This window comes from Oncorhynchus gorbuscha, unplaced genomic scaffold (assembly GCF_021184085.1).
Source record: "Oncorhynchus gorbuscha isolate QuinsamMale2020 ecotype Even-year unplaced genomic scaffold, OgorEven_v1.0 Un_scaffold_867, whole genome shotgun sequence".
Lineage (NCBI taxonomy): Eukaryota > Metazoa > Chordata > Actinopteri > Salmoniformes > Salmonidae > Oncorhynchus > Oncorhynchus gorbuscha.
Window position 1 is genome coordinate 115,040 of NW_025745851.1, and position 23,334 is coordinate 138,373.

The 23,334-nt window shown below is 46.4% G+C and overlaps 3 protein-coding genes across 3 annotated transcripts; 1 reads left to right on the forward strand and 2 right to left on the reverse strand.

Annotated features, from left to right (window-relative positions):
• Nucleotide 1: 1 nt before the first annotated feature.
• On the reverse strand, nt 2-6,160 carry LOC124020626 (putative L-aspartate dehydrogenase). Its single transcript, XM_046335863.1, is given in 9 exon segments — nt 2-789; nt 895-1,034; nt 2,516-2,540; nt 2,543-2,738; nt 3,297-3,446; nt 3,877-3,961; nt 4,043-4,187; nt 5,302-5,361; nt 6,087-6,160. Coding segments are annotated over 8 exon segments (834 nt in total). The 5' UTR covers nt 5,357-5,361; nt 6,087-6,160; the 3' UTR covers nt 2-751.
• Nucleotides 6,161-8,974: 2,814 nt separating this feature from the next.
• On the forward strand, nt 8,975-13,638 carry tmem86b (transmembrane protein 86B). The gene is made up of 3 exons (XM_046335869.1): nt 8,975-9,227; nt 9,603-9,846; nt 12,451-13,638. Exons 1-3 carry the CDS (start codon nt 9,177-9,179, stop codon nt 12,903-12,905), a joined length of 750 nt encoding a protein of 249 aa, XP_046191825.1. The 5' UTR covers nt 8,975-9,176; the 3' UTR covers nt 12,906-13,638.
• Nucleotides 13,639-14,554: 916 nt separating this feature from the next.
• hspbp1 (HSPA (heat shock 70kDa) binding protein, cytoplasmic cochaperone 1) lies at nt 14,555-20,622 on the reverse strand. The gene is made up of 8 exons (XM_046335868.1): nt 20,426-20,622; nt 19,711-19,841; nt 19,367-19,580; nt 17,418-17,642; nt 17,022-17,177; nt 16,578-16,674; nt 16,374-16,485; nt 14,555-14,703 (listed from the first exon to the last, which is right to left on the reverse strand). Exons 2-8 carry the CDS (start codon nt 19,828-19,830, stop codon nt 14,623-14,625), a joined length of 1,005 nt encoding a protein of 334 aa, XP_046191824.1. The 5' UTR covers nt 19,831-19,841; nt 20,426-20,622; the 3' UTR covers nt 14,555-14,622.
• Nucleotides 20,623-23,334: the final 2,712 nt, after the last annotated feature.

Genomic DNA, 23,334 nt, shown 5'->3' on the forward strand with positions numbered 1-23,334 from the left:
CTCTTCTCTTTTGTTGGGGTTTTACTACAACAGGAAATACTGAGAGCTTGAAACGGTAAGGTTCTATCTGCATGTTTTGTTATTGACATTTGGTTATTCCTTGTTCTGTACAATGTTCTCTACATAGAGTACTATATAACTCAATTCATGTTAAGTTCAAAAGAATACAAGATAAAATTAATTAATTCAAACCAATTAGGCTTCAGAACCTTATTCTTGCAGATGGAACCTTCTAGTTTTAAGGTCACAATGGTGTGTGTGTGGTGTCAACACCAAGGCACTACATAAAGATCATCATACAGTACTGTTAACATGTATTGCAGCTCAGTAGTGGATGTAACTGCATAAGAGCTGTAAAAGATGTGGCTTGTTGCTAGACGATAGCTAATGAATGTGGTGTCTGCCATCACCCTGAGAGAGTTGCTCATTTAACTTGTTACTTCACAAAGGCATGTTTTTCATTTGTAGAGAAAAGGAGGGAAGTGCTGCTGGGATACAGTAGTAGGATGTTGTGTAGGATGAACTTTGCTCACACATGATCAGTAACTACAGACACAGCCACTGCAGACTGTTCAGTAACCATAATGTGGTCTGTTTCAGTACCGTAATGTTGTGTAGTGTGTGTTTCAGTACCGCAATGTTGTGTAGTGTGTGTTTCAGTACCATAGTGTTGTGTAGTGTGTGTTTCAGTACCATAGTGTTGTGAGTGTTTGGTTGGTAGAGGGAATTGTCTTCTGAAATCCCTCCCTCTTCAGCACAAGTAAACCCGGCCTCCATGTCCCTTACACACTGAGAGAAGAAAAGGAGAGGATGGACCGTTAGACAACACAACCCTTCATGTTCTCACACTGATTCATGCGAGAGACACACACACCCTTCTACAGCAGAACCCACCCAGTAAGCTGCTCCAGAAGGAGTTGTAGGTGGCACTCCCAGTTACAGCTCCATGTTTGGCTGGGTTCCTCCGCACTGTATGCACTGTGAAGCCATTGGCACCAGTAACCTCCACCTCCACCACATGGTAATCACTTAGTCTAGGAGATGGAGAGAAGCCATTGGCACCAGTAACCTCCACCACATGGTAATCACTTAGTCTAGGAGATGGAGAGAAGCCATTGGCACCAGTAACCTCCACCACATGGCATTCACTTAGTCTAGGAGATGGAGAGAAGTCATTGGCCCCAGTAACCTCCACCACATGGCATTCACTTAGTCTAGGACAGGGAGAGAAGCCATTGGCACCAGTAACCTCCACCACATGGTAATCACTTAGTCTAGGAGATGGAGAGAAGTCATTGGCCCCAGTAACCTCCACCACATGGTAATCACTTAGTCTAGGAGATGGAGAGAAGCCATTGGCACCAGTAACCTCCACCTCCACCACATGGTATTCACTTAGTCTAGGAGATGGAGAGAAGTCATTGGCCCCAGTAACCTCCACCACATGGTAATCACTTAGTCTAGGAGATGGAGAGAAGTCATTGGCACCAGTAACCTCCACCTCCACCACATGGTAATCACTTAGTCTAGGAGAGGGAGAGAAGTCATTGGCACCAGTAACCTCCACCACATGGTAATCACTTAGTCTAGGAGAGGGAGAGAAGCCATTGGCACCAGTAACCTCCACCACATGGTAATCACTTAGTCTAGGAGAGGGAGAGAAGCCATTGGCACCAGTAACCTCCACCACATGGTAATCACTTAGTCTAGGAGGGAGAGAAGCCATTGGCACCAGTAACCTCCACCTCCACCACATGGTATTCACTTAGTCTAGGAGATGGAGAGAAGTCATTGGCACCAGTAACCTCCACCTCCACCACATGGTAATCACTTAGTCTAGGAGAGGGAGAGAAGTCATTGGCACCAGTAACCTCCACCACATGGTAATCACTTAGTCTAGGAGAGGGAGAGAAGCCATTGGCACCAGTAACCTCCACCACATGGTAATCACTTAGTCTAGGAGAGGGAGAGAAGCCATTGGCACCAGTAACCTCCACCACATGGTAATCACTTAGTCTAGGAGAGGGAGAGAAGCCATTGGCACCAGTAAACTCCACCACATGGTAATCACTTAGTCTAGGAGAGAAGTCATTGTCCCCAGTAACCTCCACCACATGGTAATCACTTAGTCTAGGAGAGGGAGAGAAGTCATTGTCCCCAGTAACCTCCACCACATGGTAATCACTTAGTCTAGGAGATGGAGAGAAGCTGTTGTGTGACTATGACATAGCGGGCCAATGCCTTTGCCCTTGTTAGCAATACTAATTAGCCCTAGTTTCCTCTAAGTTTTGTACACTTGACTCAGTGCCAACCTTTCTAAAGAAAATATGCTGTGTAGAAGTTTGGGGGTGAATTAAGTTCTTGCACAGCTGTGCTTCAGAGAGCAGGGGTTCCTTAATTGAAACGTATTTTGTAACACTAGGGACAGAACAAGCCCACCTCCTTGCTTGTTCTGTCCCTAGTGTTACAGTGCGCACTCTGAACTCTCTTGGGTTATTTAAGAAGCTTTGCTTACGCCGTATCCGACACAATCTCCCCTGGACGCCAGCGAAACCCAGGGTCCCCGCTGCGATGGCCGCTGCCGCCATGGTGTTGACGTTGTTAGGGGCGACGGGACAGAGCTCTGCCACGGAGCCACTGAATAAGACCCGCCTCCCCTCATCCTCTGTCCAATCAGACAGCACGTCTCCTGTCAGACGGAAACATGACGGGTGCTTGGACATCCGGATGAACAGTGCCTTCAAGCAAACAACAAGAGGAGGGGCGTGAGATTAGTAAAGAAAGTGAAACAGAGGCGGAGGAGGGATTTAGAAAACTTGTGTTTTGTACATCAGTAATACAACAGAAACTCTAAGATTTAAAGGGAATAGAGAGCAATAGTATGTATTTTTGTAGGAACTAACTCCACCATGGTTCGTTGGACAAAGTCTATGGTGAAATTAATGGCGTTTTTGTAGGTGTTTTGGGAAAATGCAGAAAATAAAGTCTATGTAACAACATTCTGTCCAGTATAACCATTCTGCATGCTCTATGTAACAGCATTCTGTCCAGTATAACCATTCTGCATGCTCTACTCTGACATTTCAGAAGATTAGAAATAGAGAACAATGACCTTTAATAACAATCTGAATTGAATCTCATATTAATGAGGTCTACACATTATCTTATATTAACTCTTATATATTAACTTAACTATCTACATAACGTAACCAACTTAACTATTAACTATGCTATCCCTTATAAATGAACATATTGTACTTGTTGAGTTCTCTTTCTTCCTCCCTCTTTCCCGGCACCTTTAAAGATCCACTATCATTGAGTCTCAGGATATCCTGGCCTCCCCACAATGCACCACTGGGGACATATAGGGTCCTCCCATGATGCTCTGCAGCCTGGCGCAGTTCCTGGTTCAGCTGTGTGTCTGAGAGGGCTGAAGGAGAGCCCACCTAAAACAGAGGCAGACAGACAGAGAGAGGGAGAGGGAGGGAGGGTGTAGTAGTTACCTCATTTCTGGTTCACAGCGTAACAAATGACTTTAAAAGAAAGAAATTAGACCAGAATCTTTTCAAGGACTACCTCCGTACTGTAACTTGTGTTTCAGATTGGTGTGTGAGGGAAATCCTCCTTTTATCCTGTTGTCATTAGCATATACTGTTAGTATTTATTTATATAGGCATGTTATGCCAGCTGTTTTGCCAGGTTATCCATGCTAGCTAAAGAATGTTCAATAAGAGATAATGCTCTAAGGTGTTCATTTAGATGTTTTTAGAAACAGAGAGAGAGATCTTATGAGAAAATGGAAACAGAGAGAGAGAGAGAGAGAGAGAGAGAGAGGGATCTTACTAGAAAATAGAAACAGAGAGAGAGAGATCTTACCAGAAAATGGGCCTTCGAGAGGAACTGGACTCCAAAGTCTTTTACAATTTTGGGATGACACACCTCCACAATCACATCAGCACCCCTAGAACACACACACACACACATTACTTGTGCACATGACATAACACACATTACAGTGTGTGTGTGTGACGTGGCTCTCTACCTGTCTGTAAAGTCTGGGAGGTTGTGTAGAATGAGCTCCTCAGCCACTGATTCCCTGAGTTTGTCAGTGTTTCTGTTCCACACAAAGACCAGTGTCAGGCCCACCTGGGCCCCTTCTCTCTGGAGCCGGTCCACAAGGTACTGCCCTGGAAGTTTAACACGTTCACCTTGAATGGGCAGCGTTTACCCAGGCAGAACAATTCTGATATGTTGTCCACTTACTGGCAAAGGGCTGATCTGATTGGTCAAAAGACCAATTGGTGAAAGGAATATCAGAATTGGGCTACCTGTGTAATCACAGGAGGTTGGTGGCACCTTAATCGGGGAGAACAGTCTTGTGGTAATGACTGGAGCGATATTAGTGGATTGGTAACAAGCATATAAACATGGTTTCCATGTGTTCGATGCCATTCCGTTTGCTCCGTTCTGGCCATTATGATGTAGTATCGAGTACTACATACAGTAGTAGGCAATACAAACTGAAAACCATGAATACAACAAAAGGCCTATCATAAATATACAATCAACATTATGAATACCAATAGGTACAGATGTAGGATCTAAATTTGATCACCCTGTTGCAGAACAACTTGTAGTGTATTTCAGTTTTAAAAAGTCTTCTGAAGTTTGTAATTTCCACTCTGAAATTTCAGACTTGATTTTCCCTAACAAAAAAATGTATCACCCCCACAAAAATGTCCTTTTTTAATAATCCACATAATAATGCACATTTCCTGTTGCTGCAGGATTATTTCCCTGCTGTAGCAAACTGGCTCAAATTAAGATCCTACATCTGTAGATAAAAGGTCAAACAGAACATGAACCTGGTGAACTCTCCGCCCAATCAGTACATTAGTTGATCAATTAACAATCAGACAGAGAAGAAACCCAGCAGTACTTAGGCCCTCGAGAGCCTGTAAATGAATGACCCTGTTGTAAAGTGGTATGATTTACGAAGATGGGACCTACTGACACAGACTGACCACAGCAATCAAACCAGGAACTGCAGCTGAAAATTAGCCAGCTGGATAAAACTGGCACTTTAATAGTAATGTTGATGAATGTGCATCTGCCCTGTAAAACCACGTTTAATAAATGAATCCATTCCACAGTGAGAACATATGAGATGTGGTGAGGAGGGAGGAGGAAGAGAGGAGGAAGAGAGGAGGGAGGAAGAGAGGAGGAAGAGAGGAGGGAGGAAGAGAGGAGGAAGAGAGGAGGGAGGAAGAGAGGAGGAAGAGAGGGGAATACGGCACTGACCTAAATGTCCATATCCCACAACTCCAATTCTCATCACTGGCAACATGTCAGTCATGGTTCCTGGTGAGAAAGAAGACAAGTATATGAGTTGATAATTCCCACTGCCAGTGGAGCTCTCCTTCTCTCATGACCTCACACCTCACTCCACCCACCTCCCCATGACCTCACACCACCCACCTACCCATGGTGCCAGAGAGACTGGCTCTTCTCTCATGATCTCTCATGATCATGGTGCCAGAGAGACACCTCACACCTCACCCCACCCACCTCCCCATGGTGCCAGAGAGACTGGCTCTCTCATGACCTCACCTCACCCCACCCCCACCCATGGTGCCAGAGAGACTCCCCATGACCTCACACCTCACCCCACCCACCTCCCCATGGTGCCAGAGAGACTGGCTCTTCAAACTATCCATGACCCCTCTGACCCGGCCAATGATTGCTTGCCAGGTTGTTAAGAGGCTGGACATCTGAACATCCTCACTTCCTTTCCAGGTCAGAGCCTCACTCACATACAGCCCTTCCTTCTCTCATTGGGCCATCAGCTATTGTATTATTTACAGCTTTATCATTGTTTCTATTCTCTCTCTCTCTCTCTCTCTCTCTCTCTCTCTCTCTCTCTCTCTCTCTCTCTCTCTCTCTCTCTCTCTCTCTCTCTCTCTCTCTCTCTCTCTCTCTCTCTCTCTCAGCTCTTCATCTTTTCAAGGCCTTCTCTTAGCACCTAGACCCTATCTACTCTGGTGGTCATCAAAACTCTCCTTTTAACAACGTTTACTGCTACTCACCGGTGAATTCCTCTCCCTGCTCTCTTTCTCTCCAAACCTTCTCCTTCGCAATCTACATTCCAACTGACACCCCTTCTCAGAGGATTGTGGGAAAGTTAGGGGTCAAAGTCCGACTCTGAGAGAATATGTTAATTATTAGTCCCTGTATCAGTGAAATTGTTGTGGGTTTTGTTTTTGAACCCACACATTTTCACAAAGTTTAGCAGCCATGAAAGGAAGAGCTGGCAGTGAAAGGAAACTACCTGAACAAGTCATAGATTATGGACAAACCGAATGATAACTATTCTGCCGTTATCTGACTGATAATATATTTGATGGATTTTATCTATATTTTGATCAACACAATTTATGTTGGTCTTGTAATGGACACAGCAAAGCCTATGAGCTGCGCCACACATGGAAGTGATTACAACTGAATGTGGGACAATGTAATGTACACAGTACAATGTACACAGTAGCCTAAGTCACATGCTGCCTCCAGTGGCAACACAGTGGTAGAAGCATCAAATGAATACCATTACAACATTGTCTGTGTGTGACGTCATACCGGCATCCTGCTAGTTAATGACCTATTCTGCCCTTAGATCACCTGACCCGACAGGCCAGTTGACCCTCTTGGTGGTAGGGTTCTGGGTTCACTATAGTTCATAGAACTAGGGTTAGAACCCTTAGTGTTGGTATGACTGAATGTATCTACTGCCACTGTGTGGACAAACTAAGTACTGCTGGTGACTGTTGCATACAGTGGTGGATAGACACACTTTAAATAGAGTGAGTCGCTCTATTCCTCAAAATGTATCACATACCAACTAATACTTGTCTTTATTTACAACCTTGAGGCAGGTTTGAGAATGGTTTTGATGAGATGCTGATAGAGATTGTATATTGTACAGGGATTGTTGTAGGACTGTCCCCAAGGTAATAGCCATGCTATCTGACATTGGCTACTGACACAAGTCCTTATTCTGCATGTCAGAGGGACATATTTGTAGCCTGGTCCCAGATCTGTTTGCACTTTTGACTACTAAATTCCATTAGGAATTGGCAGTAGAGCCGAGACAGACTGGCTCCCAGCATATTTGTTCTACATAATATATATTTGTAAGTCGCTCTGGATAAGAGCGTCTGCTAAATGACTTAAATGTAAATGTAATATATTTTCTAAATATCTGAACGTTCCACAGCCTTGTGTCCTACTGAACACAGCCCGGTTCAGAGTCACCGGTTCAGAGTCATGTGTCCTACTGAACACAGCCCGGTTCAGAGTCATGTGTCCTACTGAACACAGCCCGGTTCAGAGCCATGTGTCCTACTGAACACAGCCCGGTTCAGAGCCATGTGTCCTACTGAACACAGCCCGGTTCAGAGCCATGTGTCCTACTGAACACAGCCCGGTTCAGAGTCACCGGTTCAGAGTCATGTGTCCTACTGAACACAGCCCGGTTCAGAGCCATGTGTCCTACTGAACACAGTCCGGTTCAGAGTCATGTGTCCTACTGAACACAGTCCGGTTCAGAGCCATGTGTCCTACTGAACACAGTCCGGTTCAGAGTCATGTGTCCTACTGAACACAGCCCGGTTCAGAGCCATGTGTCCTACTGAACACAGTCCGGTTCAGAGTCATGTGTCCTACTGAACACAGCCCGGTTCAGAGTCACCGGTTCAGAGTCATGTGTCCTACTGAACACAGCCCGGTTCAGAGATATGTGTCCTACTGAACACAGCCCGGTTCAGAGTCATGTGTCCTACTGAACACAGCCCGGTTCAGAGTCATGTGTCCTACTGAACACAGCCCGGTTCAGAGCTATGTGTCCTACTGAACACAGCCCGGTTCAGAGCCATGTGTCCTACTGAACACAGCCCGGTTCAGAGTCATGTGTCCTACTGAACACAGCCCGATTCAGAACCATGTGTCCTACTGAACACAGCCCGGTTCAGAGTCATGTGTCCTACTGAACACAGCCCGATTCAGAGTCATGTGTCCTACTGAACACAGCCCGATTCAGAGTCATGTGTCCTACTGAACACAGCCCGATTCAGAGTCATGTGTCCTACTGAACACAGTCCGGTTCAGAGTCATGTGTCCTACTGAACACAGCCCGGTTCAGAGTCACCGGTTCAGAGTCATGTGTCCTACTGAACACAGCCCGGTTCAGAGATATGTGTCCTACTGAACACAGCCCGGTTCAGAGTCATGTGTCCTACTGAACACAGCCCGGTTCAGAGTCATGTGTCCTACTGAACACAGCCCGGTTCAGAGCCATGTGTCCTACTGAACACAGCCCGATTCAGAGCCATGTGTCCTACTGAACACAGCCCGGTTCAGAGTCCTACATGTGTCCTACTGAACACAGCCCGGTTCAGAGTCATGTGTCCTACTGAACACAGCCCGATTCAGAGTCATGTGTCCTACTGAACACAGCCCGATTCAGAGTCATGTGTCCTACTGAACACAGCCCGATTCAGAGTCATGTGTCCTACTGAACACAGCCTGATTCAGAGCTATGTGTCCTACTGAACACAGCCTGATTCAGAGTCATGTGTCCTACTGAACACAGCCCGGTTCAGAGTCATGTGTCCTACTGAACACAGCCCGGTTCAGAGTCACCGGTTCAGAGTCATGTGTTCTACTGAACACAGCCCGGTTCAGAGTCATGTGTCCTACTGAACACAGCCCGGTTCAGAGCTATGTGTCCTACTGAACACAGCCCGGTTCAGAGTCATGTCTTAATACATGGCTCTGGCCCAGTTCAACTTCACCCTCAAGTTGATGATGTCACTTATCTGGTCTAGTTGGATGGGCCAAGGGTCACTACTGGCAGAGTTGAAAAGTAAAACTGAGAGGAGGAGACATTGGGCATTGATTATAACTGAGCAATCTGACAGATAACGTGTCACTGTGATTGCTCCAAAGTTCAATGTCGACCGGCACCAAGAGACAGGGACACACTCAGACAGACTGAACCAGTGGAGAGAGAAGAGACAGAGAAGTCCAGAGGAGAAGAGAAACACATGAAATCCTCTGGAAGGAGGCCGGACTGAAGGAAACCCGTACAGCCCAGATACACACAGCTCTTGGTTCTGAGAGAGATGGACATCCTTGAAACAGCCGCCTATGACCGAAGACAGCGCAGGAACACGGTATGATCCTTACCTCTAATCACACACACACGCACGCACGCATACACACACGCATACACACACTTTTTTGTGTTAATGTATAATAATGGAATTATTTTAAATCTCTCATATTAACTACCTCCCTTCCTGCTCTCCTCTCCTCTCCTCTCCTCTCCTCTCCTCTCCTCTCCTCTCCTCTCCTCTCCTCTCCTCTCCTCTCCTCTCCTCTCCTCTCCTCTCCTCCTTCCTTCCTCTCTCTCTCTCTCTCTCTCTCTCTCTCTCTCTCTCTCTCTCTCTCTCTCTCTCTCTCTCTCTCTCTCTCTCTCTCTCTCTCTCTCTCTCTCTCTCTCTCTCTCTCTCTCTCTCTCTCTCTCTCTCTCTCTCTCTCTCTCTCAGTACTGTGTTCTGCTACTCTCTCTCTCGCCGTTCTTCCTGGCCATCGCTGTCTACTTCTATCTGTGGATCCCTGACTCCTCCCCCTCCATCCTAGCTGCGGCTATTAAGGCCGCCCCTGTCATCTCATTGGCTCTCCTGGTGCTGAGCTACAAAGGGGGGAGGAGTCTCCTCGGCGTGGCGGGGGGCCTGATCTTCTCGGCAGGCGGAGACTGTTGCCTTATATGGCCCGAGATGTTTCTCCATGGTAATGAGAGCTTTATCTACTGCTACTGATAAAGTCCTGCAGACACTGCAGACATGGCAGATAGCCTAGAGGTTAGAGAGGGCAGGCCAGAAACTGGAGGGTTGGCAGTTTGAATCCCATGTCTGACTGGATGTCACTGGAGGGTTGGCAGTTTGAATCCCATGTCTGACTGGATGTCACTGGAGGGTTGGCAGTTTGAATCCCATGTCTGACTGGATGTCACTGGAGGGTTGGCAGTTTGAATCCCATATCTGACTGGATTTCACTGGAGGGTTGGCAGTTTGAATCCCATGTCTGACTGGATGTCACTGGAGGGTTGGCAGTTTGAATCCCATGTCTGACTGGATGTCACTGGAGGGTTGGCAGTTTGAATCCCATGTCTGACTGGAGGGTTGGCAGTTTGAATCCCATGTCTGACTGGAGGGTTGGCAGTTTGAATCCCATGTCTGACTGGATGTCACTGGAGGGTTGGCAGTTTGAATCCCATGTCTGACTGGAGGGTTGGCAGTTTGAATCCCATGTCTGACTGGATGTCACTGGAGGGTTGGCAGTTTGAATCCCATGTCTGACTGGATGTCACTGGAGGGTTGGCAGTTTGAATCCCATGTCTGACTGGATGTCACTGGAGGGTTGGCAGTTTGAATCCCATGTCTGACTGGATGTCACTGGAGGGTTGGCAGTTTGAATCCCATATCTGACTGGATGTCACTGGAGGGTTGGCAGTTTGAATCCCATGTCTGACTGGATGTCACTGGAGGGTTGGCAGTTTGAATCCCATATCTGACTGGATGTCACTGGAGGGTTGGCAGTTTGAATCCCATATCTGACTGGATTTCACTGGAGGGTTGGCAGTTTGAATCCCATGTCTGACTGGATGTCACTGGAGGGTTGGCAGTTTGAATCCCATGTCTGACTGGATGTCACTGGAGGGTTGGCAGTTTGAATCCCATATCTGACTGGATGTCACTGGAGGGTTGGCAGTTTGAATCCCATGTCTGACTGGATGTCACTGGAGGGTTGGCAGTTTGAATCCCATGTCTGACTGGATGTCACTGGAGGGTTGGCAGTTTGAATCCCATGTCTGACTGGAGGGTTGGCAGTTTGAATCCCACGTCTGACTGGAGGGTTGGCAGTTTGAATCCCATGTCTGACTGGAGGGTTGGCAGCTTGAATCGCATGTCTGACTGGAGGGTTGGCAGTTTGAATCCCATGTCTGACTGGAGGGTTGGCAGTTTGAATCCCATGTCTGACTAGATGCCACTGGAGGGTTGGCAGTTTGAATCCCATATCTGACTGGATGTCACTGGAGGGTTGGCAGTTTGAATCCCATATCTGACTAGATGCCACTGGAGGGTTGGCAGTTTGAATCCCATGTCTGACTGGAGGGTTGGCAGCTTGCATCCCATGTCTGACTGGAGGGTTGGCAGCTTGAATCCCATGTCTGACTGGAGGGTTGGCAGTTTGAATCCCATGTCTGACTGGAGGGCTGGCAGTTTGAATCCCATGTCTGACTGGAGTGTTGGCAGTTTGAATCCCATGTCTGACTGGAGGGTTGGCAGTTTGAATCCCATGTCTGACTGGAGGGTTGGCAGTTTGAATCCCATGTCTGACTGGAGGGTTGGCAGTTTGAATCCCATGTCTGACTGGAGGGTTGGCAGTTTGAATCCCATGTCTGACTGGAGTGTTGGCAGTTTGAATCCCATGTCTGACTGGAGGGTTGGCAGTTTGAATCCCATGTCTGACTGGAGGGTTGGCAGTTTGAATCCCATGTCTGACTGGAGGGTTGGCAGTTTGAATCCCATGTCTGACTGGAGGGTTGGCAGTTTGAATCCCATGTCTGACTGGAGGGTTGGCAGTTTGAATCCCATGTCTGACTGGAGGGTGATGTCACTGGAGTACTCTGACATACTTCCATGTATGGCTAATATGGTAAGGTATGCCAGCAGCATACCACCCTGCATACCACTGCTGGCTTGCTTCTGAAGCTAAGCAGGGTTGGTCCTGGTCAGTCCCTGGATGGGAGACCAGATGCTGCTGGAAGTGGTGTTGTAGGGCCAGTAGGAGGCACTCTTCCCTCTGGTCTAAAAAAACATCCCAAGGCCCCAGGGCAGTGATTGGGGACACTGCCCTGTGTCGGGTGCTGTCTTTTGGATGGGACGTTAAACGGGTGTCCTGACTCTCTGAGGTCATTAAAGATCCCAAGGCACTTATCGTAAGAGTAGGGGTGTTAACCCTGGTGTCCTGGTTAAATTCCCAATCTGGCCCTCAAACCATCACGGTAACCTAATAATCCCCAGTTTACAATTGGCTCATTCATCCCCTGTAACTATTCCCCAGGTCGTTGCTGCAAATGAGAACGTGTTCTCAGTCAATTTACCTGGTAAAATAACATGTAAATAAATGGTGCCATCAACTGCTGTTGTGCACTTGAGCAAGACACTCAACCCACAACTGCTGCTCTTGGGGTGTTGCACTGCAGCTGACTGTCTGCTCCAACCGCTCTGCTTGTCTTGTTGGGGAGGATAAAGCACATAGACAAATCTCTATTTCAGGTGGAATACAGGCAATAAAGTAATGTTGTTGTCTCTCTAATCCTCTCCTCAGGAATGGCCTCCTTCGCCTTGGCCCACCTGCTCTACTCCCTCACCTTCCTCTCCACTCGTTACTCCTCCCCCAGCTCCTCCTCCTCACTGTCCTACTTCTTCTGCCTGCTCCTGTGGCTGCTGGGGGGAGGCCTCTACGCTTTCCTCTTCCCTTTCCTGCAGAAGACGCCGGATGCGGCCGCCCTGACTCCCGGCGTCGGGGTGTACGTGGCTCTGATCGTCCTGATGGCTACGCTGGCGGTTCGCACCCGCCGACCGCTGATCATGCTGGGCAGTTTGATCTTCATGACCTCTGACCTGACGCTGGCGCTGCAGACCTTCAAAGTGACGGAGCACCTGGAGCACGGCAGGCACATCGTCATGACGACGTACTACCTGGCGCAGCTGCTGATCGCCGTGGGTGACATCAAGGCCGCGGAGGGCGGGGATGAGTTTGCCAAATGGAAGAAATCTTAGTTATGGGGTTATGTCAGATAGGGGCCAGGTCCCAATTTTCCACCCTGCTCCCGAAGTGTACAAACAACTGTCCCCTTTCTCACATGGACTTTACAATGGTGGAAACTCCCTCCAGCCAATGCCTACTTATACTACACTCATGCTTTTAAATCAATGACAGGGAGTGTTCAAGTGCACAATTCTGGAAAAGGGTGAAGAATCGGGACGTTGCCATGGAAAGCAAACTTGGGACTACCGTTCTCCGACTAGTCGGCAGCTATAGGAACTTCAGGCTGTTTGTTGAGACTAGACTGAGGATGAGGCAGAAAGAAGTTGAAAAAGGAAGATTCCCCCCCAAAGAAAATCTTTATTAAACTAAACCTCAGAGTATCAGGACAGTCTGTCCGTTTGTTGAGAAAACTCAGGGATGGGAAACATAACCACTGCCAAAATTCAGACAGCTAGATGCAAGGACTGACATGAGACTGACATGACAGTACTTTCCATAGTCCAGAATAAAGTTAGAAATATCATTCTCCTTCACTATGTCTGTGAAAACAGTCCTACGGTCTTAAAGACATGATTTGAGATGTGATGCACTTCCCTTGCTAGTTGTGATTTATCACACATTCTGTATAACGGTCTGTTGATATGAAGAGACGATTCTCAGAAATGAAGTCCATTATGAAAAAATAAAATGTTTATTTATTCATGATGAAATGGGGATGAAAAATAAACAAAGTTGTGTTCCATATTTCATGTTATTTCAGACGTAAGAACTCTGCAAAAGTCACCCATTATGTTTATAGACACAGACAAGACAGAAACATCAACAAAACATTGACAAATGGTGTATATTCTGAATGAAAGACAGTCATTAAAGCCAAACACAAGAAGCCAACAGAAATGCCTTATGGGTAGTGAAACATGATCAAAATGGATTCTAATAAAACATCTGACTAATGAAGCTGAAAGCTGCTAAATGGGTAACACTTTATTTTAAAGCCTAATTACCTGCTATTTATTCAGAAACACAATAACAATTTTATGTAGTTTAACAGCGTAAATTAATTAGTGTTACCCAATAACTAGTTGTAATTGTTAAAATTATTTACCAAGTGACAAGAGGATACCAATTATTACCAAGTAACGTCACACTATGCCAGATATATAAATGGTGACGGGGCTGTGAAATCTCATTACCACTAAATGTGACATCTGATATTTTATGTGGAATCTGAGGGATTGTTGGGCCAGAATCCAAAGGTCAAGGTTTCTCTAATCTGTTCTCTTCAGCAGCTTAACAGCAACAGGGGGGAGTACATCACAAAGCAGGATCAGATAACCTGAAGAAATGTTCAGAAATGACTTACGGTGCCATCTTTATTCAACCAGGAAAACACCTTTGAAGTTAGAAACCTCTTTTGCAAGAGATCAGCAGGAAGTAGTCAGGTGTAGATCATAATGAACATAATGATATATAGAGTGGACACGGTAGAAGTGACTGAACACAAGAGATAGAAGTTTCTGCGTCGCCTGGTGACAGTGATTAGTGAAGCACCCTCTGCTCTCTAAAGCCTGCTACACTCTTATATCCAGCCACCCTGTAACATGAGTCTAGATGGACAACGACATCAGCAGATTTTCCTTAAGGAGTTCATTTAAAAAAAAAATAATGTCCTCCTATGTCTCCTAGCCAATGACGGCACTGCAGGAGAAGTGGAGGACCAGTTGGATTTCAGCGATCCATTCCACTGTCGTCAGGTTGCCGTCTGCAGAAACAAGCAGAACGCAAGCGCTTGCAGAACTCCAACTCTTCCTATAAAGAGGAGACCAGAGGAAGGAAATAAGACAGGATGCAGCCCAGTAACAATATATACCTGGCAAAACACTGTGGGGAATCAATACATTATTCCATGTTATTAGCCATGCACCTTGAGAGGGGAAAGACCGGTGGGAAGAGTAAGAGGGACAGAACGAAAAGGTGCTTTTAGAGAGATGGAGAGGAGACACATGGGGAGTGACAGAGGGACAGTATTAGAGATGAGAGGAGACACACGGGGGGGGAGTGACAGAGGGGCGGTATTAGAGATGGAGAGGAGACACATGGGGAGTGACAGAGGGACAAGGACAGTATTAGAGATGGAGAGGAAACACATGGGGAGTGACAGAGGGGCGGTATTAGAGATGGAGAGGAGACACATGGAGAGTGACAGAGGGACAAGGACAGTATTAGAGATGGAGAGGAGACACATGGGGAGTGACAGAGGGGTGGTATTAGAGATGGAGAGGAGACAGTATTAGAGATGGAGAGAAGACACATGGGGAGTGACAGAGGGACAAGGACAGTATTAGAGGTGGAGAGAAGACACATGGGGAGTGACAGAGGGACAAGGACAGTATTAGAGATGGAGAGGAGACACATGGGGAGTGACAGAGGGACAGTATTAGAGATGGAGAGGAGACACATGGGGAGTGACAGAGGGACAAGGACAGTATTAGAGATGGAGAGGAGACACATGGGGAGTGACAGAGGGACAGTATTAGAGATGGAGAGGAGACGCATGGGGAGTGACAGAGGGGCGGTATTAGAGATGGAGAGGAGACACATGGGGAGTGACAGAGGGACGGTATTAGAGATGGAAAGGAGACACATGGGGAGTGACAGAGGGGCGGTATTAGAGATGGAGAGGAGACACATGGGGAGTGACAGAGGGGCGGTATTAGAGATGGAGAGGAGACACATGGGGAGTGACAGTATTAGAGATGGAGAGAAGACACATGGGGAGTGACAGAGGGACAAGGACAGTATTAGAGATGGAGAGGAGACACATGGGGAGTGACAGAGGGACAGTATTAGAGATGGAGAGGAGACACATGGGGAGTGACAGAGGGACAAGGACAGTATTAGAGGTGGAGAGGAGACACATGGGGAGTGACAGAGGGGTGGTATTAAGGCTTCGGATGGCGTCTAGCCAAACCACAGTGCTGCCTCCTCCCTTCAAAGACGGTTGCTTGAAAAACGAGAAAGAAAAGCACCAACAGTCCCGTTTGTCCATCTTGAGATGCTGTAGTCAGTTTACACTTCCTCAAAATAGTCTGAATTCATCTACGATAACTTAAGAAATGTTATTACTTTTGACGTTTAGTCGCGCAATTTTACATCTAGCTAAGGTGTTTGGTGCAGTATTTAAAAAAGAAAAAAAATGTGCATGTGAACGAGACTGTCTGTCGTTGAATGATAAACACTTCATTTAAGACTGACGAAGGGGCGTAGACTTCAGCTACCGAAATTCACTTTGCCTCGAGAAAAAAGTGCATGAACAGCCGAACCCTCGCCGAAGACCAAAAACATAACAAAACCTCATAATATAGACAAACTGTTCCAAACTGTTCCGGATGGGAAGCAATCGGACGCCTTTAGAGAGATGGAGAGGTTCATGGGTCACATGGGAAGTGAAAGATAGTGAAGTGTGTAGGGTTACCAACCTGACACTCCTCTCTCCCCTGCAGATCTTCAGCCCGCTGGTTGAGCATCTCCTCCAGCCCCAAGGTAGGGCTCTGACAGTCCCTCAGACCCAGAGGACTCTCCTCCACCAGGCTACAGACAAGAGACTTTTTGTTTTATTGAAGCTCCATTGAGAAGACATTGCAAGTTTCAAGACATTTTCTCTGTGTGTTCACATGTATTACCAGCAGAGGGCGCCGAGCACATGCTCGTGGAAGGAGGAGTGAGGCGTGCGTAGAACAGACACCAGCTGTTGCACCATACCCATGGAGAGAACTGTATCTGAGAGAGGGAGAGATGGTACATTGTCACACAAGGACACATTTATTTAGTTATGATCCAAATAACCCAGTTCAAATCATTTCTTACATCAGGGACACAAAGCAGGATCGTCTCTAGTCTCCACCAATAACAACACACAGCTGCAAACAGAGACAGTCTAGTCTCCACCAGTAACAACACACAGCTGCAAAGATACAGTCCCTAGTCTCCACCAGTAACAACACACAGCTGCAAACAGAGACAGTCTCTAGTCTCCACCAATAACAACACACAGCTGCAAACAGAGACAGTCTCTAGTCTCCAAATGAGTCTCGCAGTCAGACAGAGAGGACCTGTTAGTCACACACCTTTATGCTCTGGGTGGACTGTGAGCAGGTTGAGGAGTAAGAAAGACGACTTGGTCCTCAGTTTCTCGTTGTCAGACTGCATGCCTCTCATCAGCACAGAGAAGCCATCGTGAGAGAGGAAGGCCCGGAGACCTACTTCCTGCTCCCGCACCAGACCTGATGGAGAGAGAAAGAGTTACTGTGTGGTACTTCACTACTGCTCAGATCTAAATTAACTCCTATCAGCAACACCCAGGCCAGCAGAACTTCACTTAGATCTGAGAGAAACTGGAGATATTAGCAATATTTTAACCTTGCCTTTTGATAGGCTAGAGTTCTCTCTCATGATTCAGGATTTGCCCAATGGTGGAATGTGCTCCCCATATTGTTTGTATCTATCCAAGGGGCAACACTTACAGGAGACAGCGTAGAGGGCCTTCACTCGAACGGTGGGGTGGGGATCTGAGTCGGTCAGCTGTAGCAGTTTGGGTAGCGCCCCCTTGCTGAGTAAGTGGCACTGCACTTGGGGCATGTTCTGGGCACAGGAGGCGATGAGCTGGGCACCACGCCACCTCACGCTGCCCTGAGGATGGTTCAAGCACTGCGACATACACAGGTCCAACCCACCCAGGGTCATCAGGTCTGACATGCAGACAGACCAGAGACAATACACACAGTATTATTATTAATGAATAGAACTTGTCATTCATGTCCATGTAGATCTGTCTTTACTATAATATACAGTGCATTAGGAAGGTATTCAGACCACTCAACTTTTACACATTTTGTTACATTACAGCCTTACTCAAATTTATTAAAAATGTTTTTCATCACACACTATACCTCATAATGATAGAATAAACAGGTTTTTAGAAATGTTTGCAAATGTATTAAAAAGAATAAACAGAAATACCTTATTTACATAAGTATTCAGACCCCTTGCTATGAGACTCGAAATTGAGCTCATGTCCATCCTATTTCCATTGATATTCCTTGAGATGTTTCTACAACTTTGAGTCCACCTGTGGTAAATTAAATTGATTGGACATGATTTAGAAAGGTACACACCTGTCTATATAAAGGTCCCGCAGTTGACAGTGCGTGTCAGAGCAAAAACCAAGCCATGAGAATGAAGGGAAATTCCATAGAGCTCCGAGACAGGATTGTGTCGAAGCACAGATCTGGGGAAGGGCACCAAAAAATGTCTGCAGCATTGAAGGTCCCCAAGAACAGTGGCCTCCATCATTCTTAAAATGGAAGAAGTTTGGAACCACCAAGACTCTTCCTAGAGCTGGCTGCCCGGCCAAACTGAGTAATTAGGGTAGAAGGGCCTTGGTCAGGGAGGTGACCAAGACCCAGATGGTCACTCTGACAAAGCTCCAGTTCCTCTGTGAAGATGGGAGAACCTTCCAGAAGGACAACCATCTCTGAAGTACTCCACCAATCAGGCCTTTATGGTAGAGTGGCCAGACAGAAGCGACACCACAGTAAAAGGAGTGAAGGCCCGCTTGGCGTTTGAAAAAAGGCACCTAAAGACTCTCAGACCATGAGAAGTAAGATTATCTAGTCTGATGAAACCAATATTGAACTCCTTGGCCTGAATGCCAAGCATCACATCTGGAGGAAACCTGGCACCATCCCAACAGTGAAGCATGGTGCTGGCAGCATCATGCTGTGGGGATGTTTTTCAGCAGCAGGGACTGGGAGATCAGTCAGGACCAAGGGAAAGATGAACGGAGCAAAGTAGAGAGGTCATTGATGAAAACCTCCTCCAGAGCACCCTGGACCTCAGACTGGGGCGAAGGTTCAACTTCACAACGACCCTTAGCACACAGCCAAGACAACGCAGGAGTGGCTTCGGGAGAAGTCTAGAGCCCAGACTTAAACCTGATTGAACATCTCTGGAGACCTGAAAATAGCAGTGCAGCAATGCTCCCCATCCAACCTGACAGAGCTTGAGAAGATCTGCAGAGAAGAATGGGAGAAACTCCCCAAATACACATGTACCATGCTTGTAGCGTCATACCCAAGAAGATGAGGTACTAATCGCTGTGAAAGGTGATTGAACAAAGTACTGAGTAAAGTGTCTGAATATTTATGCAAATGTGATATTTCATTTTTTTTTGCTTTGTCATTATGGGGTATTGTACGTAGTTTAATCCATTTTAGAATAAGGTAACAAAATGTGAAAAAAGGTCAAGGGGTCTGAATGCTTTCTGAATGTAAAGTATAAAACTACAGCAACTTACATTTTAATTTGATATTGTTTTAACTCGGGTCCATCAAAGACAGTGGAATCTTTCATTTGGGTCACAAGCTGAAGTGTAATTCCTTTACATAAGCACCTGTTTCTTGGCATGTCTCACCTCTGGCATTGTCTAGGTTCTCACACAGCTCTGAGAGAAACTCCAGTGCCCCTTCTGTCTCCCCCTCTTCATCCTCTCCTTCCTCCTGTCCCTCTCTCCCCCTCTCACACCCTCCATCTCTCAGCAGAACACGCATACACTCCTTCATCTGTTCCACCTCGCTGTTCTGTCCTTTGGCCACTTCCGCAAGAGCTCCTTTCAACCATTCTTTCCTCTGTAACAAAAGTGACATTACGGTCAATGTCAAATTGGTTGTCAACGTAACAAGATGTTGTGAGATCTGCTAATCTACACAGTCATCTGTAATGAAGACGACCTGGGAGGTGACTAAGAAAGACCATTACCTCCTCTGACATGGGTTCAGGGAGGGCGGGTCCATCTGCAGCAGAGCCAGCCTCCACAGCCAATCGAAGGACACCCTGGAGGTTTTGGGGATGTCTCCTGTTGCGTTGGTCTTCTGCCATGATGCTCTTTGCTGATGACAAAAATGGGTGAAATTATTCCAGAACCTGTTTGTCAATGTATTATTCCCCAAATTTGGCACTGAATTGTGGTCAGAAAGCAAAATCAACCTATGCACTTAGTAACGTTCAATTAATTGCAATTAGGGTTACAAACGGCTCTACAAGTTCTGACATACCATCAGTATTATTCTATAGTCTATTGATAACTTGAATGACTCATTTTAGCCAGATCTCCAGGAAGCAGCTACAGGACATTAAGAGCCGCAGGTTCCTGACCACTGACACATTCCATTCTCAAATAAATCACCTAACCATAGCCCGAGTTGGTATTAAAGTGGTTGTAACTAACGTTAGATAGGTAAGTGACGAAAAAATATGACATTTTTTTATCCCTGATACTAGGCCTAGCTAACAGCGAGCAAGTTGCTGGCTATGAAAGTTGTCACATAAATATCAAGCACATACAGAATAACGTTAGCTGAGTTAGGTTTAGCTATTTTGAGAGCTACGGCAAAGCTGTCGTACTGGCTACTGTTAGCACAGTAAACAACATGTCAGGCAGTTTTAACGTAGCTGGGCTGCTCTTTTTACTCGCCTGTTTGTTGAAAACGCCCAGTGTCACAATGTTAACGTTGGTTCTTATTTCGCTGCCCTTTAATACTGTACACGAATGTAACGGTTCTAGAACATTCTAGTTGAGTCCGAAGCTATTTGCTGTGCGTAGAATCATCATGCGTTTCAGAGGAAGCCATTCTTCTTCTTCGATGGGTTTCATGGCGGACTTACAACCCCAAAAAGGTGTATTGCCGCCACCAACTGGATAGGATCAAATCAAATGTTATTTGTCACATGCGCCGAGTACAACAGGTGTAGAGTGAAATGCTTACTTACAAGCCAACAATGCAGTGTTAAGAAAATAAATAAATAAATAAATAACAGATAAGAATAACAAATAATTAAAGAGCAGCAGTAAATAACAATAGTGGAGCTATATACAGTGGGACCCGGAACAGAGTCAATGTGTCAATGTGCGGGCGCACCGGTGTCGAGGTAATTGAGGTACGTATGTACATATAGGTAGAGTTATTAAAGTGGCTATGCATAGATAATAACAGAGTAGCAGCAGCATAGTGGGGGGGGTGGGGGGGGGGTGATGCAACCCGTCAGGATGCTCTTGATGGTGCAGCGGTAAAACCTTTAGAGGATCTGAGGACCCATGCCAAATCTAGTCCACAATCATCTCCAACGTCTTGATTGCGTTGAGGGAGAGGTTTTTGTCCTTGCACCACACGGTCAGGTCTCTGACGTCTCATCGTTGTCGGTGATCAAGCCTACCACTGTTGTGTCGTCAGCAAACATAATGATGGTGTTAGAGTTGTGCCTGGCTGTGCAGTCATAAGTGAATAGGCAGTACAGAAGGGGACTGTGGACTCACTCCCCCCCCCCCCATGTTGAGGATCAGCGTGGCGGATGTGTTGCTACCTACCTTTACCACCTGGGTGTGACCCGTCAGGAAGCTCAGGATCCAGTTGCAGAGGGAGGTGTTTAGTCCCAGGGTCATTAACTGCGGTATGCAGTGATGAGCTTTGCACTATGGTGTTGAAATCTGAGCTGTAGTCAATGAATAGAATTCTCACATAGGTGTTTCTTTTGTCCAGGTGGGAAAGGGCAGTGTGGAGTGCAATAGAGATTGCCTCATCTTTGGATCTGTTGATGCAGCATGCAGATTGGAGTGGGTCTAGGGTTTCTGGGATAATGGTGTTGATGTGAGCCATGATCAGCCTTTCACAGCATTTCATGGCTACAGACGTGAGTGCTATGGGTTGGTAGTCATTTAGGCAGGTGACCTTAGTTCTTGGGCACAGGGACTATGGTGGCCTACTTGAAACATGTTGGTATTACAGACTCCGACAGGGAGAGGTCGAAAATGTCAGTGAAGACACTTGCCAGTTGGTGAGTGCATGCTCGGAGTACACGTCCTGCAATCTGACCAGCGGCCTTGTGAATGTTAGCCTGTTATAAGGTCTTAATCACATCGACTGCGGAGAGCATGATCACACAGTCGTCCAGAACAGCTGATGCACTCATGCATGTTTCAGTGTTACTTGCCTCGAAGCTGGTAGGCTCGAGTCACTGGGCAGCTCGTGGATGTGCTTCCCTTTGTAGCCTGTAATAGTTTGCAAGCCCTGTCACATTCGACGGGCGTCAGAGCCGGTGTATTACAATTCAATCTTATTCCTGTATTGACACTTTGCCTGTTTGATGGTTCGTTGGAGGGCATAGAGGGATTTCTTATAAGCTGGGTTAGAGCAGCTCCTTGAAAGCGGCAGTTCTACCCTTTAGCTCAGTGAAAATATTGCCTGTAATCCATGGCTTCTAGTTGGGGTATGTACGTACAGTCACTGTGGGGACGACGTCCTCAATGGGCTTATTGATAAAGCCAGTGACTGATGTGGTCCTCAATGCCATCGGAAGAATCCCAGAACATATTCCAGTCTGTGCAGGCAAAACAGTCCTGTAGTTTAGCATCTGCTTAATCTGACCACTTTTTTATAGACAGAGCCACTGGTGCTTCCTGCTTTAATTTTTGCTTAGAAGCAGGAGGAGTTATGGTCAGACTTACCAAATGGAGGGTGTAACGGTTTTGACTTGAGGTTATTATTTATAGGGGTGCCAGGTAGGTTGTGCCTACCAGAGAAAACATTGGTTTCTCCTTTTAGTTTGGGTGGGAATGAGTCCCATCTGGTCCGTCAAGTCTACACCAATACAAAGGACTTATGTAAAAGTCAGGATGGAAATAAACTTTTCATAAACCGTTAAAACATTGGAAAGAACTTCAAAAACAACTATACTCTTTTGCGTGGGTTGTATTAACAACATCAATGATTACACACACATATAATAATATAACACAATGAGTTCTGGTTCCTCCAGAAATGTCCTGTACCTCGGGCCTAAAGAGTCCAGCCCGGTAAAGGAGTTCAGTGAACTCAAGTGACTTTTGTCACGCAATGTTTGTCCATTCATTCAGTGTAGCGTAAACCCAGTATTAATCATACCATCAATAGAACAATAAGTTTACCACAGAACTTTAAAGCGTATCACTCTTAAGTCCTCAACTACAACTAACTACATAAATCACAGTATACATCACACCAAAACAAATGAAATACCGTATACAAAAAGGTGGTAGTCAGTCGGTCAGTCAGACAATCCAATCCGCCAATAGATCTCCCGCGGAGAAAGGCCACGAAGAACGGAGAGGTGTAGTCCAGGGACGCAAAGAGTGGATCCGATCCTGGGTAAACTCTATTAGGCAACAAAACACACGTTTAACGGCAACATAACAACGGAATAGAGAAGCTTCGGGAACTGAGGGTTGATCACATCCTCAGTCACGTCTCCATCACAACCCCCCTTTCGCGCAGCTGATGCTGGCTATTTAATTGGGAATTAAAGGGAAAGCGCCCTATTGGAAGGAGCTGCACTGAGACGGTTCAGAAA

What these genes read in the sequence shown, in the direction of transcription:
- hspbp1 (XM_046335868.1), bottom strand. Translation starts at nt 19,830, where the DNA reads ATGGCAGAAGACCAACGCAACAGGAGACATCCCCAAAACCTCCAGGGT. An exon ending in CTGAACCCATGTCAGAGGAG is followed by an intron (nt 19,581 to 19,710) that starts GTAATGGTCTTT and finishes CTTTTGTTACAG; the next exon opens with AGGAAAGAATGGTTGAAAGG. An exon ending in GTGCTCGGCGCCCTCTGCTG is followed by an intron (nt 16,486 to 16,577) that starts GTAATACATGTG and finishes TCTTGTCTGTAG; the next exon opens with CCTGGTGGAGGAGAGTCCTC.
- tmem86b (XM_046335869.1), top strand. Translation starts at nt 9,177, where the DNA reads ATGGACATCCTTGAAACAGCCGCCTATGACCGAAGACAGCGCAGGAAC. An exon ending in GAAGACAGCGCAGGAACACG is followed by an intron (nt 9,228 to 9,602) that starts GTATGATCCTTA and finishes TCTCTCTCTCAG; the next exon opens with TACTGTGTTCTGCTACTCTC. An exon ending in GCCCGAGATGTTTCTCCATG is followed by an intron (nt 9,847 to 12,450) that starts GTAATGAGAGCT and finishes TCCTCTCCTCAG; the next exon opens with GAATGGCCTCCTTCGCCTTG.